This window comes from Haliotis rubra, unplaced genomic scaffold (assembly GCF_003918875.1).
Source record: "Haliotis rubra isolate DU_JTF1 unplaced genomic scaffold, ASM391887v1 Scf69, whole genome shotgun sequence".
Lineage (NCBI taxonomy): Eukaryota > Metazoa > Mollusca > Gastropoda > Lepetellida > Haliotidae > Haliotis > Haliotis rubra.
In genome coordinates, this window is record NW_025767401.1 from 1,644,018 (window position 1) to 1,658,134 (window position 14,117).

The following is a 14,117-nucleotide window of genomic DNA, read 5'->3' on the forward strand; positions in this document are numbered from 1 at the left end:
TTCATGGAAATTATCCTTGAGCCAGCAGATAGACAGAATCTCAATCAGAGCTTGTTGTAAGATCATCAGTTGCTTGGAGGTTACTGGGAACCGCTACTATCATGATCTGTGACCTAACTCTGACATTGGTCATCACACAGGTTGTGTGGAGCCAGTAGTACTGTGATCAGTGACCTAACTCTGACATTGGTCATCACACAGGTTGTTGTGGAGCCAGTAGTACTGTGATCAGTGACCTAACTCTGACATTGGTCATCACACAGGTTGTTGGGAGCCAGTAGTACTGTGATCAGTGACCTAACTCTGACATTGGTCATCACACACAGTTGTTGTTGGGAGCCAGTAGTACTGTGATCAGTGACCTAACTCTGACATTGGTCATCACACAGGTTGTTGGGAGCCAGTAGTACTGTGATCTGTGACATTGGTCATCAATGCTCTGACATTGGTCATCACACACAGGTTGTTGGGAGCCAGTAGTACTGTGATCAGTGACCTAACTCTGATATTGGTCATCACACAGGTTGTTGGGAGCCAGTAGTACTGTGATCACACAGGTTGTTGGGAGCCAGACCCGTGATCTCTGAACTCTGATTGGTCATCACACAGGTTGTTGGGAGCCAGTAGTACTGTGATCAGTGACCTAACTCTGACATTGGTCATCACACAGGTTGTTGGGAGCCAGTAGTACTGTGATCAGTGACCTAACTCTGACATTGGTCATCACACAGGTTGTTGGGAGCCAGTAGTACTGTGATCAGTGACCTAACTCTGATATTGGTCATCACACAGGTTGTTGGGAGCCAGTAGTACTGTGATCAGTGACCTAACTCTGACATTGGTCATCACACAGGTTGTTGGGAGCCAGTAGTACTGTGATCAGTGACCTAACTCTGACATTGGTCATCACACAGGTTGTTGGGAGCCAGTAGTACTGTGATCAGTGACCTGATCTGTGACCTCCAGTAGTACTGTGATCAGTGACATTGGTCATCACACAGGTTGTTGGGAGCCAGTAGTACTGTGATCAGTGACCTAACTCTGACATTGGTCATCACACAGGTTGTTGGGAGCCAGTAGTACTGTGATCAGTGACCTAACTCTGATATTGGTCATCACACAGGTTGTTGGGAGCCAGTAGTACTGTGATCAGTGACCTAACTCTGACATTGGTCATCACACAGGTTGTTGGGAGCCAGTAGTACTGTGATCTGTGACCTAACTCTGATATTGGTCATCACACAGGTTGTTGGGAGCCAGTAGTAGTGATCAGTACCTGTGATCAGTGACCTAACTCTGACCTAACTTGACATTGGTCATCACACAGGTTGTTGGGAGCCAGTAGTACTGTGATCAGTGACCTAACTCTGACATTGGTCATCACACAGGTTGTTGGGAGCCAGTAGTACTGTGATCAGTGACCTAACCCTGACATTGGTCATCACACAGGTTGTTGGGAGCCAGTAGTACTGTGATCAGTGACCTAACTCTGACATTGGTCATCACACAGGTTGTTGGGAGCCAGTAGTACTGTGATCTGTGACCTAACTCTGACATTGGTCATCACACAGGTTGTTGGGAGCCAGTAGTACTGTGATCAGTGACCTAACCCTGACATTGGTCATCACACAGGTTGTTGGGAGCCAGTAGTACTGTGATCAGTGACCTAACTCTGACATTGGTCATCACAAAGGTTGTTGGGAGCCAGTAGTACTGTGATCAGTGACCTAACTCTGACATTGGTCATCACACAGGTTGTTGGGAGCCAGTAGTACTGTGATCAGTGACCTAACTCTGACATTGGTCATCACACAGGTTGTTGGGAGCCAGTAGTACTGTGATCAGTGACCTAACTCCTGACATTGGTCATCACACAGGTTGTTGGGAGCCAGTAGTACTGTGATCAGTGACCTAACTCTGATATTGGTCATCACACAGGTTGTTGGGAGCCAGTAGTACTGTGATCAGTGACCTAACCCTGACATTGGTCATCACACAGGTTGTTGGGAGACCAGTAGTACTGTGATCAGTGACCTAACCCTCTGACATAGTTGGTCATCACACAGGTTGTTGGGAGCCAGTAGTACTGTGATCAGTGACCTAACCCTGACATTGGTCATCACACAGGTTGTTGGGAGCCAGTAGTACTGTGATCAGTGACCTAACTCTGACCATTGGTCATCACACAGGTTGTTGGGAGCCAGTAGTACTGTGATCTGTGATCACACAGTGACCTAACTCTGATATTGGTCATCACACAGGTTGTTGGGAGCCAGTAGTACTGTGATCAGTGACCTAACTCTGACATTGGTCATCACACAGGTTGTGTGGAACCAGTAGTACTGTGATCAGTGACCTAACTCTGACATTGGTCATCACACAGGTTGTTGGGAGCCAGTAGTACTGTGATCAGTGACCTAACTCTGACATTGGTCATCACACAGGTTGTTGGGAGCCAGTAGTACTGTGATCAGTGACCTAACTCTGACATTGGTCATCACACCTAACTTGTTGGGGAGCCAGTAGTACTGTGATCAGTGACCTAACTCTGACATTGGTCATCACACAGGTTGTTGGGAGCCAGTAGTACTGTGATCAGTGACCTAACTCTGACATTGGTCATCACACAGGTTGTTGGGAGCCAGTAGTACTGTGATCAGTGACCTAACTCTGACATTGGTCATCACACAGGTTGTTGGGAGCCAGTAGTACTGTGATCAGTGACCTAACTCTGACATTGGTCATCACACAGGTTGTTGGGAGCCAGTAGTACTGTGATCAGTGACCTAACTCTGACATTGGTCATCACACACAGGTTGTTGGGGAGCCAGTAGTACTGTGATCAGTGACCTAACCCTGACATTGGTCATCACACAGGTTGTTGGGAGCCAGTAGTACTGTGATCAGTGACCTAACCCTGACATTGGTCATCACACAGGTTGTTGGGAGCCAGTAGTACTGTGATCAGTGACCTAACTCTGACATTGGTCATCACACAGGTTGTTGGGAGCCAGTAGTACTGTGATCAGTGACCTAACTCTGACATTGGTCATCACACAGGTTGTTGGGAGCCAGTAGTACTGTGATCAGTGACCTAACTCTTACATTGGTCATCACACAGGTTGTTGGGAGCCAGTAGTCATTTCTCAACTTTTGTTATCTTTATTGTAGTTCATGGGCCCTTATTATATTGTGCTTTGAGGGAAAGTATGAAGTAAATGCAGGCAATTGATATGTTCATATTTTTAAATTGGTTTGTTTGTAATAATTGTTTTGTGTTTCAAAATGTTGATTTCGGATATTGACCTCAAGTCAACTTTGAAAAAATGTGTTCTTTTTGCAATTTTGTCTCCTGCCTTTGGCATTTTGACCCAAAAAATGCCTTAAATAAGAAATTAGATTTCTAGCTAACTAACATAAAAAATACAAACATGCTTGAATTCTGCCGTCCCTTAGGAAATCTTCTCATATCAAGTGACTCACCAGGCAGAAGACGATAGTATTAATTGCTATCGCTGCAGTTCGTTTGGAGTTGAACCAAGAAAAAGAATACAGTTTATTTTTCAGTTGTTTGATTTCAAAGAAGATCAAATTTTAATCAGCGAGATTTTGATATCTGTGACTTTAAGTTAAAACTCCAATTTCTAAAATTATGTTCTACATTCAGATTTTAATTATACAATGACTTCTCTTGACTGCTTATCAGGGGCATGGTGTAGAGTACTTGGAAGGAGACAGCTGTGACTGGGGAAGATTGATTATTGTCCATAGCCTCATTGTATGGCCTGTCAATCAACCGCAGAGAAATGACAACCAGTTGGCTAACCCATCAGGACATTTACCCCAAATACTTGCTGATTTCCTGAATATACGAATAATTAAGTGGTTGTAATGAAATGTAAAATTTAGCCTATTTTTAGTTTTTATTCATATAAATGCATATATTATATTTTATTGCAGATATATCTTTTGGTGAAAGGACTTTAATAGTTTCAGTACATAAATTTGTATTTTATATCAACTGAAATTTGTATGTTATATCAACTGAAATGACAAATATTTGACATGGTATTTAATCTGTTTGATGGTGTGTTTCTTTTTTGTCAAAATCACAAATTGGAAGGGTTTCAAAACTATTTAGAAAATGTTTTGTGTCATCATATTTCAAATATGTCTGACAAATATGATAAATAATTCATTGCAAGAAAATGGATGTACAAAAAAATAATCACAAAATTTGATGATATATGCAGCAGTGCCATTTTGAAAGTGTCATGTTTATCAGACATTGATTTTCAGCATACTGGTTTTATCAGTATTGATAGACCAGTTCCTGAAATGCACACATGCAACATGTCACCAATTTCATTGATCATCCTGAGCTATTCCTATTATATACACTTGTGATAGTGTGTCCAATTTCAATCAATTTCGCCAAGCATGTCGATACAAGAATGTCAATTACAGCTGCACACTCCTGAAAGAAGGGACCAGCAAATGTTGTATTTTAATTGTCTGCGGCAGGAAGGTTTAGAAAGAAGGGGTATTATTTAATTCAAGATGTTGCCCCTTCTTCATAATAGTGAAACTGGACATCAATCAACAGGCCCCCCAGCAGGTTCCCCCTGTTGCCCTGGTAACAGGCTAAAAATAGCCAAACATTGTGGACACTCACACTGACCTTCTAATGCCAGTTTCCAAATTTCATTGACTGACCCACAGTGCAATTAGAGAAAACCAATTTATCTTAAAGATGGAGCCAGGGTATCTCCCACAAATATCACCGAAAAACATGTTTGTATGTTAAGGTTGAAGAAACCGTATTAGAGAAAATAGTCCTAATATTGAAAACTATATATTACATTTATAAAACATTGGTATATTTTGATAATATCAACATTGTTGAAATAATAAAAGATACATTTGTAAGAAATTTATTTCAATTTCATACTTTTTTTTAATGAATAACATTGTAAGAAATATATTTCAATTTCATACTTGCTTTTTTGTTTTAATGAATAACATTGCAGTGTGAAGTATTTCAAATTTGCAGAGGTAAATACATTTTAACCTATATTGATGTGTAGTTTTCATTGTGGAAGGGAAATACATATGATGATAAGATTCATATTCTCAGTTGTAACAAATTAACCATTAATTCATATCAATTTGCCCTCGTTATTCTTTACAGGCCCACAACATGTATGGGCAAGTGTTATTGGTGTATTGCATGTCACCAGCTGATATGTACAATGATTCATTGATTTTTTTCCTGAGTTTGGTTGTAGTTGTTTAGAGAAGGAAAACATTATTCATTATCCTTCTGTGAAAATACTTTCTTATCTTGCATTAAGCATGACTTTCCTCCTGCCATTAAAGGCCTTTATCACAAAATCATTTTGAATGCATTTATATGTGTTTAGAAAAATGGGAAATATCAAAGACCTTGTCTATTTCACCTTAATTAAATTCAACCATTATTGAAACTGTGGACTAATAAGTTACTGATTGATGCTTTGACTAATAACCGACACAGACGTTGTTACGCATAGGTCGTTACAGTATTTACCAATCAATAGAAAGATAAGACTATCATATCTTATCCACAAATTTCACCATGAATTGCTACTCATTTCATCATGACCCCACCCCACAAGTTGCTGTCATTTATTGTCTCTTGTTCATTTCAAAAGTGAAATAGCCAGGCCATGTATATTGCCATCAATCACCTGTCACATGACACTAGTAAGACCAGCCTGACAAGTTATATATTGTTAGTTATATTGAAATCAGTCATTGTACTCTGACAGCATGGTGTAAAGACGTCAAGCAAGGCAACAAAACATGTTTGACACACAGAAAAAATAATAAAGCTAGTCCTCCCCCAGTGTTGGCTAACTCATACCATTATATGGCCTCTGATGGTCCTAGAAAATAGGAATAAATAAAATATGACCTGATTGCAATGAACAAGGGACTTCCTTGTCAGTTATAATACATTACCAACTCGAAAATTGATTATTGTCTTATCATAAGATAAAGCGTGGGTTTATGTGTAGAGATTAGAAGTGTACTGTCCTTGCTCCCAATAAACAGCCATTATACATCTGAAAGATCATGGCTGCCATACTGTTACATTGTGACTTACGCATAAAGAATTTATACTGATACAATGGCTGACTGGTTCTGTTATTAAAAAATATCTCATTTAGTATGTCATGTTATTGTATAAAGTATTGTTGAGTCAACCCACTATTCCTGAATCAAAATGCAAGGTTTATGAATTGCATGTGAATTTTCAAATTTGATTTAATTGTCAGTTTATGAAATATAAAACTCATACAGAGTGAAGCTTGTATTTTGTTCCATATTAAAGAAAATCAATTTTACATTAAAATTTTCTTGTCTGAGGATTTGTGTGAAGTAATAAAATTGTTAATTTATCAAAATAATTGGCAAGCGAATGTCCTTGAGGTTATGGATCAAATTCAGGAAATATAATCCCTGAGAATCACTAGCACAAGTCTTCAGATTAGTTCTGAATGTGTGTAAAATTATTCTTGCTTGTTACCCAGTCCCTCAGCTGACCTAAATTTCTGGAATCCTATCCCTCCACAAGTAGATGAATATTCCTCTTTATAAGGCAAATCAATGTAGACTTGCTGTTTTAATCCACAAAATATATGTATTTTTGGCCTATGAAGTCCTGATGCCTTAAAACTTTTGAAATGGTATTTAGACAAAAAATAGTTGATTTTGAGCTGTAATGAAAATAATGATATATTAGGGAATGTATACCAGTTTTGTTGTTATAGTGAGGAGTTACATACATATATTCTTTGTAGCCTTTGTGGTTCTGATGTTTAGAATTTCTCAAGCTTTTGTATATTTAAGCTTTGTGACTTATTCATCACGGGCAAGGAAGAAATAAGCCGTGTGTTAATCTAATGTGAATATATTTCAGTCAAACATCAATATTTGCTGCCATGTATGACAGAAATAAAGAAACTGATTACTTTGATCTTTGAGTCACTCTGCAGTCATTTATCTGTGTAATAACAGCCATAGTGATAGTTCAAACGAACATATTAGTTTTGTTGGTCAAATGACATTATTAAAAGCTGACCTGAATTTCAGTATGCAAACTGTTATAATTCTCTTGTTGATAAACCCCTCAGCTTTTTCAGACCTCGCAATTTGTTCTTCACAGCTTTCACACATTTGTTACATTTAAATTTGTTATGGTCAATTTGTACTTTTTCAATTTTTTTATGCATTTCACATTTTTAAGATCTAAATAAACTTAGATTGTTTAGAATATAGGATAATTTTATGTTGTGATATGTGTTTGTGAATTGAATAAATACATTGTTCATTTTCTTATCATTTTACAACCAAGTGTTGACTTCATGATCTCACAAAACAGTAATTTATTATTGAAAATTCAGTTGTTGCTGTGTGAGATGTTGTATATTTTCAAATTATATTAGTTTGCGTCTTTTGTGGTCTGCATTGTTTTCATTGATTTGCCGTCATGTTACATCTTCACACACTTGGGCTTAATTTGATCATGCTGTGAACCTTTGACCGAAACAAGGAGAGCAGACCGAGCTCAGTATGCGAGTAGAGTAAGACCCCTCCTATGTAAACATGGCGTTGAAATTTATATCGGCCAGGATTGTAAGTACGATAATATACCATCCACAAACTGCTATGAAGAAGACGCATGACCGATCATGCACAAAAGCTATTAAACATTGTTCGAGCCCTCAAGTGAATGTTCTGGATTGAGAATGAAATGCCCTGGCTTGCTATTGTAAAAATATTGTAATGATGGTCTTGGAAATTATATAGACAGGGCTGATAGAACGTATTAATGGTTGTATTATTCCTAGTATATTATTGTTGATTGTGCATGTTGTGGAATTTAATCTGACATGGAATTTTGCAGAAGGAAATTCCATTTTGTTTTGTTATATCCCTTTTAAATGTGTAAGAAGTGACATTTGATTAAAATCATGTTGCATTCAGTGTCTGTTTTATTCCAGTGATTGAGTATTTTGTTAGTGGTATGTCTTGTGTAACCAGAATCAAGAGTTATCAGAAGAGGTTTGCTCGAAATTGAATTTTGTTTTGTCTGAAACATAATTTTCATTTCTATCAGCAGAACTAAAAAGGTTTTCGCTGAAATAATTGTTTATTCAATTGAAACCTTTGAAACAATTTTACAAGGAGAGTTAAGCTTCCATTTGAACATCTTCACTCTTGATATGAAGAGCTGATTTGAAGTAATATGTATATTATATAATATGTATGGATTGCCAGAAAATAAAAGTTGAAATGAATCAGTATAATTTTCTGCATCAACTTTACTATAATTCGTTGACAAGCTTGTGTTGTTTGACAAGATGTATTTATAGAATAGTACATAGTCAGACTGTGCATTGGATTGTTTGTGCAAAGTCCTGAAGACTAATTATGTTAATTAATTGCCTCCTGACGTTGATTAATTAGATTCCAATAACAGCATGGTACACCCTAAAGCATTATCTGCTATGTCGTTTACTTGACATGTAATTACTGCAAAAGGAACGCACTGATGGACACATCAAGGGTGTATGTTTCATGTTGTTAATGACATGCTGTAATTCTCTGTTGATCCTGTATAACATAGCTATAGAGTCTGCAAGTCAACCTGAAGAATGTTTTTGTTTCTTGGAGGAATGCATAATTTAAGAGACTGTTATAAGTGAAAAGCTGAAAGATACTAAAAAGATCCCTTACTAACCTGGCGTACCAGTACATTTCTTGATTTAAGTAATTTCTTTGTTAGCAAGTTCATCAGTAAGGCATCAATACATGATAAGGTAATCTCTGGTGCAATTTGTTGTTTATTTCATTGAATAAAGACTGTAAAAAATTATATAATTTCAAAGGAAAAGGTGTAATAAAATATGAAATTTTCAATAAAACAGACCATTTTCACATATATTTGTTATCTCTTTTATGCTATTTTTGACAAATAATGAGTTGGGTTCTTCATAACTAACCTCGGTATATCATCATACATTGTGATTCAGCTACTTCTACAACAAGCAAATAACATCAATTATTTATTAGTTATTTGGTGTAGTTTGTTGTTAAAGAATATTTATTGTGTTTACAAATATCAAATCAAATAGAAGGTCAGGAGATCAATATTTTCTGGGCAGTGGCCTGAGTGGCGTTAAAAAACCCACATGACTGGTTCAGATGGAATTGTTAAAAAATGGACAGCTATTTGCTGTTAAAATATTCATATTACTTGTGGGTTTCCATGATAACAGACTACTTGTTTGGCATCAATGGTCGATTCACGAAGACATTAGCATGGTCGACAAGCAATGGTAGAGTTGTTGTTTGATGACGCCAGTTACCTTTATATGGCTATTGTTGCTGACACGCTTATGTATGTAGTAGATCCACTGACTTGTAGATATAATTGGTATTGATTACACCCTCAAGGCAAACACTAGTCCATGTTGGGCAAACTGGTCCAAGGGACATAACTCTTACTTGGCTAAGGGATGCATGGAGTTTGGCTGTGCACCAGTGCTCAAGGCAATGATGAATGTTTTAATTAAAATAATTTAGAAGATTAATTTACAAGAATAGTTGTGTTTGCTGTATTTAATGCTTGTTTTTTTAATTGGGATTAGAGCTTGCAAAGTTCTGCTGACGTTCTGAGTGGATTGGGGGCAGTTGGGTAGCTTAATGGTTCAGGCAATCACTCATCATGCTGAAGACCTGGGTTCAATTCCCCATATCTGTACAATGTGTGAAGCCCGTTCTGGTGTCTCCCACTGGGATATTGCTGGAATATTGCTAAAAGTGGCGTAGAACCTCACTTCCTCCCTGACTCCCTCCCTGACTCCTCCTTCACTCACTCCACTCACTCACTCACTCACTCACTCACTCCTCCTGACTCCCTCCTTCACTCACTCCTCACTCACTCACTCCTCCACTCCCTCCCTCCACTCACTTCCTCCTCCTGACTCCCTCCTTCACTCTCACTTCCTCCCTGACTCCCTCCTTCACTCACTCACTCACTCACTCACTTCCTCCCTGACTCCCTCCTTCACTCACTCACTCACTCACTCACTTTGTGATTCCGTGTTCACAAAACTGACCAATGGCTTGAATGCTCTAGGTATGTGTTGACAAGAGTATTTTGACCATGTGATCAATATCGCAATAGCTTAATCAAGATGTCCTCACTTTCTCTTCAGAATTTAAAAGAACTGCCCTAGACTATTCCCACCATGGAAGAAGGAGCAGATGAGATTGAGGTGATCGTCCAGAGTGTCCTCGGGCCAGGGTGTCCACAAGGGCAGTTTACACTGAAGGTCCCATACAACATCAGCGTAGAAGGGGTGATGAGACGGGTGTGCAGAGAAGCCAGTGTACCATTGTTGCCACATTACGTTTTGAAGAATGCCAAGAATGAGGTGCTCCCCTCCCTGGAGACATTAAACAACTTGGATGTGATCAACGGCAGTGTGCTTCACTGGAGTGACGAAGGTAGGTGTAGAGAGGGGGAACAACTTGGATGTGATCAACGGCTGTGTGCTTTACTGGAGTAGGTGTCGACGAACTTGGATGTGTAGGTGTAGAGAGGGGAACAACTTGGATGTGATCAACGGCAGTGTGCTTTACTGGAGTGATGAAGGTAGGTGTCGAGAGGGGGAACAACTTGGATGTGATCAACGGCAGTGTGCTTTACTGGAGTGATGAAGGTAGGTGTCGAGAGGGGGAACAACTTGGATGTGATCAACGGCAGTGTGCTTTACTGGAGTGATGAAGGTAGGTGTCGAGAGGGGGAACAACTTGGATGTGATCAATGATGAAGGTAGGTGTAGAGAGGGAACAACTTGGATGTGATCGACGGCAGTGTGCTTTACTGGAGTGATGAAGGTAGGTGTCGAGAGGGGGAACAACTTGGATGTGATCAACGGCAGTGTGCTTTACTGGAGTGATGAAGGTAGGTGTAGAGAGGGGGAACAACTTGGATGTGATCAATGGCAGTGTGCTTTACTGGAGTGATGAAGGTAGGTGTAGAGAGGGGAACAACTTGGATGTGATCAAGAGAGGGGCAGTGTGCTTTACTGGAGTGATGAAGGTAGGTGTAGAGAGGGGGAACAACTTGGATGTGATCAATGGCAGTGTGCTTTACTGGAGTGATGAAGGTAGGTGTAGAGAGGGGGAACAACTTGGATGTGATCAATGGCAGTGTGCTTTACTGGAGTGATGAAGGTAGGTGTCGAGAGGGGGAACAACTTGGATGTGATCGACGGCGGCAGTGTGTTTTACTGGAGTGATGAAGGTAGGTGTCGAGAGGGGGAACAACTTGAATGTGTGTGCACTTGGACTATAAGGGTAGGTGTTAAGATCAACTTGTGCCTACAATTGTCAGAAACTCATATTTGTGACTTCTTGCATCTTCCTTGTATCTATAGCTAATGAGTGGTAAGAGAGTTGTCACTGCATCTCTATATGGCTTTACTGAAACAAACCAGTGGCCAGGCACTGACCATTGTCTGGGATGGTGACACAACAGGACAGCCAGTGTCGAAGCCTAGTGGTTAAATAAGTTCTCTCTTTCAAGCCAAAGATCTGGGTTCAATTCCTCATATTGGTACAAGTCAAGCTCATTTCTGATGTCCCGTCATGATATTGCTGGAATATTGCTGGAATATTGCTAAGAGCAGCATAAAAATCAACTCACTCACTCTAAAATATCATAAGGTCTCCATCACTAACAAAACACCTGGAACAATCTGTACTTGGTAATAATACCAAGGACTGAATTCTACCAATTTCTCCCAACTTCTGATTCAGATATATATCTTTGAAAATCGTCTTTGTTCACTTACTGGCGGCAATCAAAGATTAAGAAGTTCCTGTGCATGTTAGTGTGTTTGCTTGATAAGAGTTTCCCAGTCAATACTTCACACGGTTAAGTCCAGATTGAACAAGATTATCAAACTTGGTAGTACACAGGGGAACAAAAGGCTTCTTTGACTAACCAGTGTTGGCTAGCCAGCTTGGCAGAGACATCACAGGTAGCTCCTGATGGGTGTGTTTACCTCCATAAGCAAGGAATGCTTTCCACTATTACGACTAAACTTTGCTGAATGCTATCCATTTCAAACAAGAATACTGCCTGGGATTTGTTTAACAATTCCACTGATGTAATCTATTGTGAAGATGGTGTTTGTTAGGTAGGGACTAGATTGTGAACATTAGTTTGTAGAATTTGTATTTGTAAGTCCTAATGTCCAGGATATTTCTGATTCCAAATCTTTCAATTTATTGAAGAAATGAGGCTGCATGGCTGAGAATAATAAACTCACACTTTCTTTGCCAAACTACAGCATTGAATAAAGATGATATGTTGAAGCTTTTCCAGCTTAAAATTTAAAAGTATATCAATATGAGCCAAAAGATTGAGTGCTGTGGAGGCTGTAGGTGAAGATGCCTCTGTGATGCAGTTTAACTCAGTGTTCGAGGAATGTGTTCCATACTTAATATAAGATAAGTGTTAAAGACTTTATGAAGTTCCAATTGGGATACGATGACATGTGTCAACCAGCATGACCACCCGATCCCGTTCGTCATCTCTTACGACAAGCATGGGTAACTGAAGATCAGTTTTAACCCGGATATGTCTAGGTTAGACATTTGTGACCAACAGTTTATATGCTCAAGACTGTGATCTACAGTTGCCATGTTGATCCTAGCGTGTATCGTCAAGGTTTTACAAAGATGTTTTACAAAAGTGGTCCTTTGTCATCTCCCTCAGTGTGGAGATTCATGACATGGGCAGAGTCACGTGACCTACCGCATGTTTGTGAGTGCTCATTTTTGAGGACTGGGGGCTACAATGTTATCTGGGTGGTGTCATGTCAGTGTAGTTTGTCAATCGTAGCTCATGTTGTCAACCACTGGTTCGACTCGTCTATGAAATAGCTGAATGATTGCTTCAGTTGCAGTGTAAAACAACCCTCTTAAATGAACAGTCAAATACGGATTGCTTGAGAAATCACCTTTGTTCAGAGTCCCTGGACACATGTATCACATCTACCTACAGAACTTGATATACCACTCATACGTTTTTAGTGTCCCAGATCAGGAGTCACGTCTGTGTATCTAGAAATAATACATAATAGAATGAATTGTTGAGACCTTCAGGTGAACAGAATCTATTACTTCTCTTTCATTGTTTTGAACAAATGAAGACTCCTAGATTGTTTTCATTCACAATTGGCTGTCTTTAAACATGAGGGCTGCCTTCAAAGCAGCAGCGTGATCGTGTGGATTTCACGATTGTTTACTGAACAAACAGTCTCCAGAGAAAGGGGACGACCCAAATGGTGTTTGTGGGAACACAGGTGAACTGTGATAAGTGATCCGATTATTGCTCTCGGGTGAAGAACAAGTGTTAGTTGTACAAGTAAATTTAAATGTTTTAAATAGGTTGATTTCTTCAGCATGTTACAATTGCCAATTATGAATTGATCTTGCATAATGCCAGAACCTTTTTATCAACTTTTTGTTTGGTGGGGATGTTAACGGGGATGTATAAAAAGTATTTCTGTCAGTGTGTAACAAAGAAAATATGAATATTTTTTATTTTGTCATGCAATATATGTGTGTCATGTTTGCATAATGAAGCTGCGACCAGTGTAGACAACTGATCAGGAAGTTCCTCCCCCACACATAGTTCCTGAGCAGACGGTTACTTGATCTCAGTCAAATGAGCCTTACATTTGCTTCTTGCAGAAAGTATTGATCTTTACTGGAGAGCACTGTTTCTTCCAACTAATACTTCAGGAATGGTTTACACTTCTGTACACGCTTTTCATTAACACTGGGAGACATCTTTTAAAAGAAGTCACATTACTTAGAATATTTGGCTTTGGTTTTCTCAGTTGTGCACTTATTTCATTCAGTTCTGCTTTACTGATCAAAGAAACAACTTCGGTTGTACAGTCATAAGATTGTGTATATCAATGTTTGTGGTATTATTTAGTGAGTGTGTGCTGCCTCTTTGCATGATGGCTTGGACTCATAGAAGA

The 14,117-nt window shown here is 39.1% G+C and overlaps 1 protein-coding gene across 3 annotated transcripts in view; it reads left to right on the forward strand.

The window, feature by feature from the left end:
- Positions 1-14,117, forward strand: part of LOC124258299 (ectonucleoside triphosphate diphosphohydrolase 1-like) — a 48,437-nt gene that overhangs the window by 18,920 nt on the left and 15,400 nt on the right. Inside the window, exon 2 of one of the 3 annotated variants that reach the window (XM_046692369.1) lies at positions 10,269-10,560. In XM_046692369.1, the coding sequence (XP_046548325.1) occupies positions 10,302-10,560 (259 nt within the window). In that variant the 5' untranslated portion in view covers positions 10,269-10,301. Of the gene's footprint in view, positions 1-10,268; positions 10,561-10,699; positions 10,709-10,977; positions 11,021-14,117 lie in introns of those variants that run through there. The other 2 variants (XM_046692371.1, XM_046692370.1) reach the window with 2 other exon arrangements.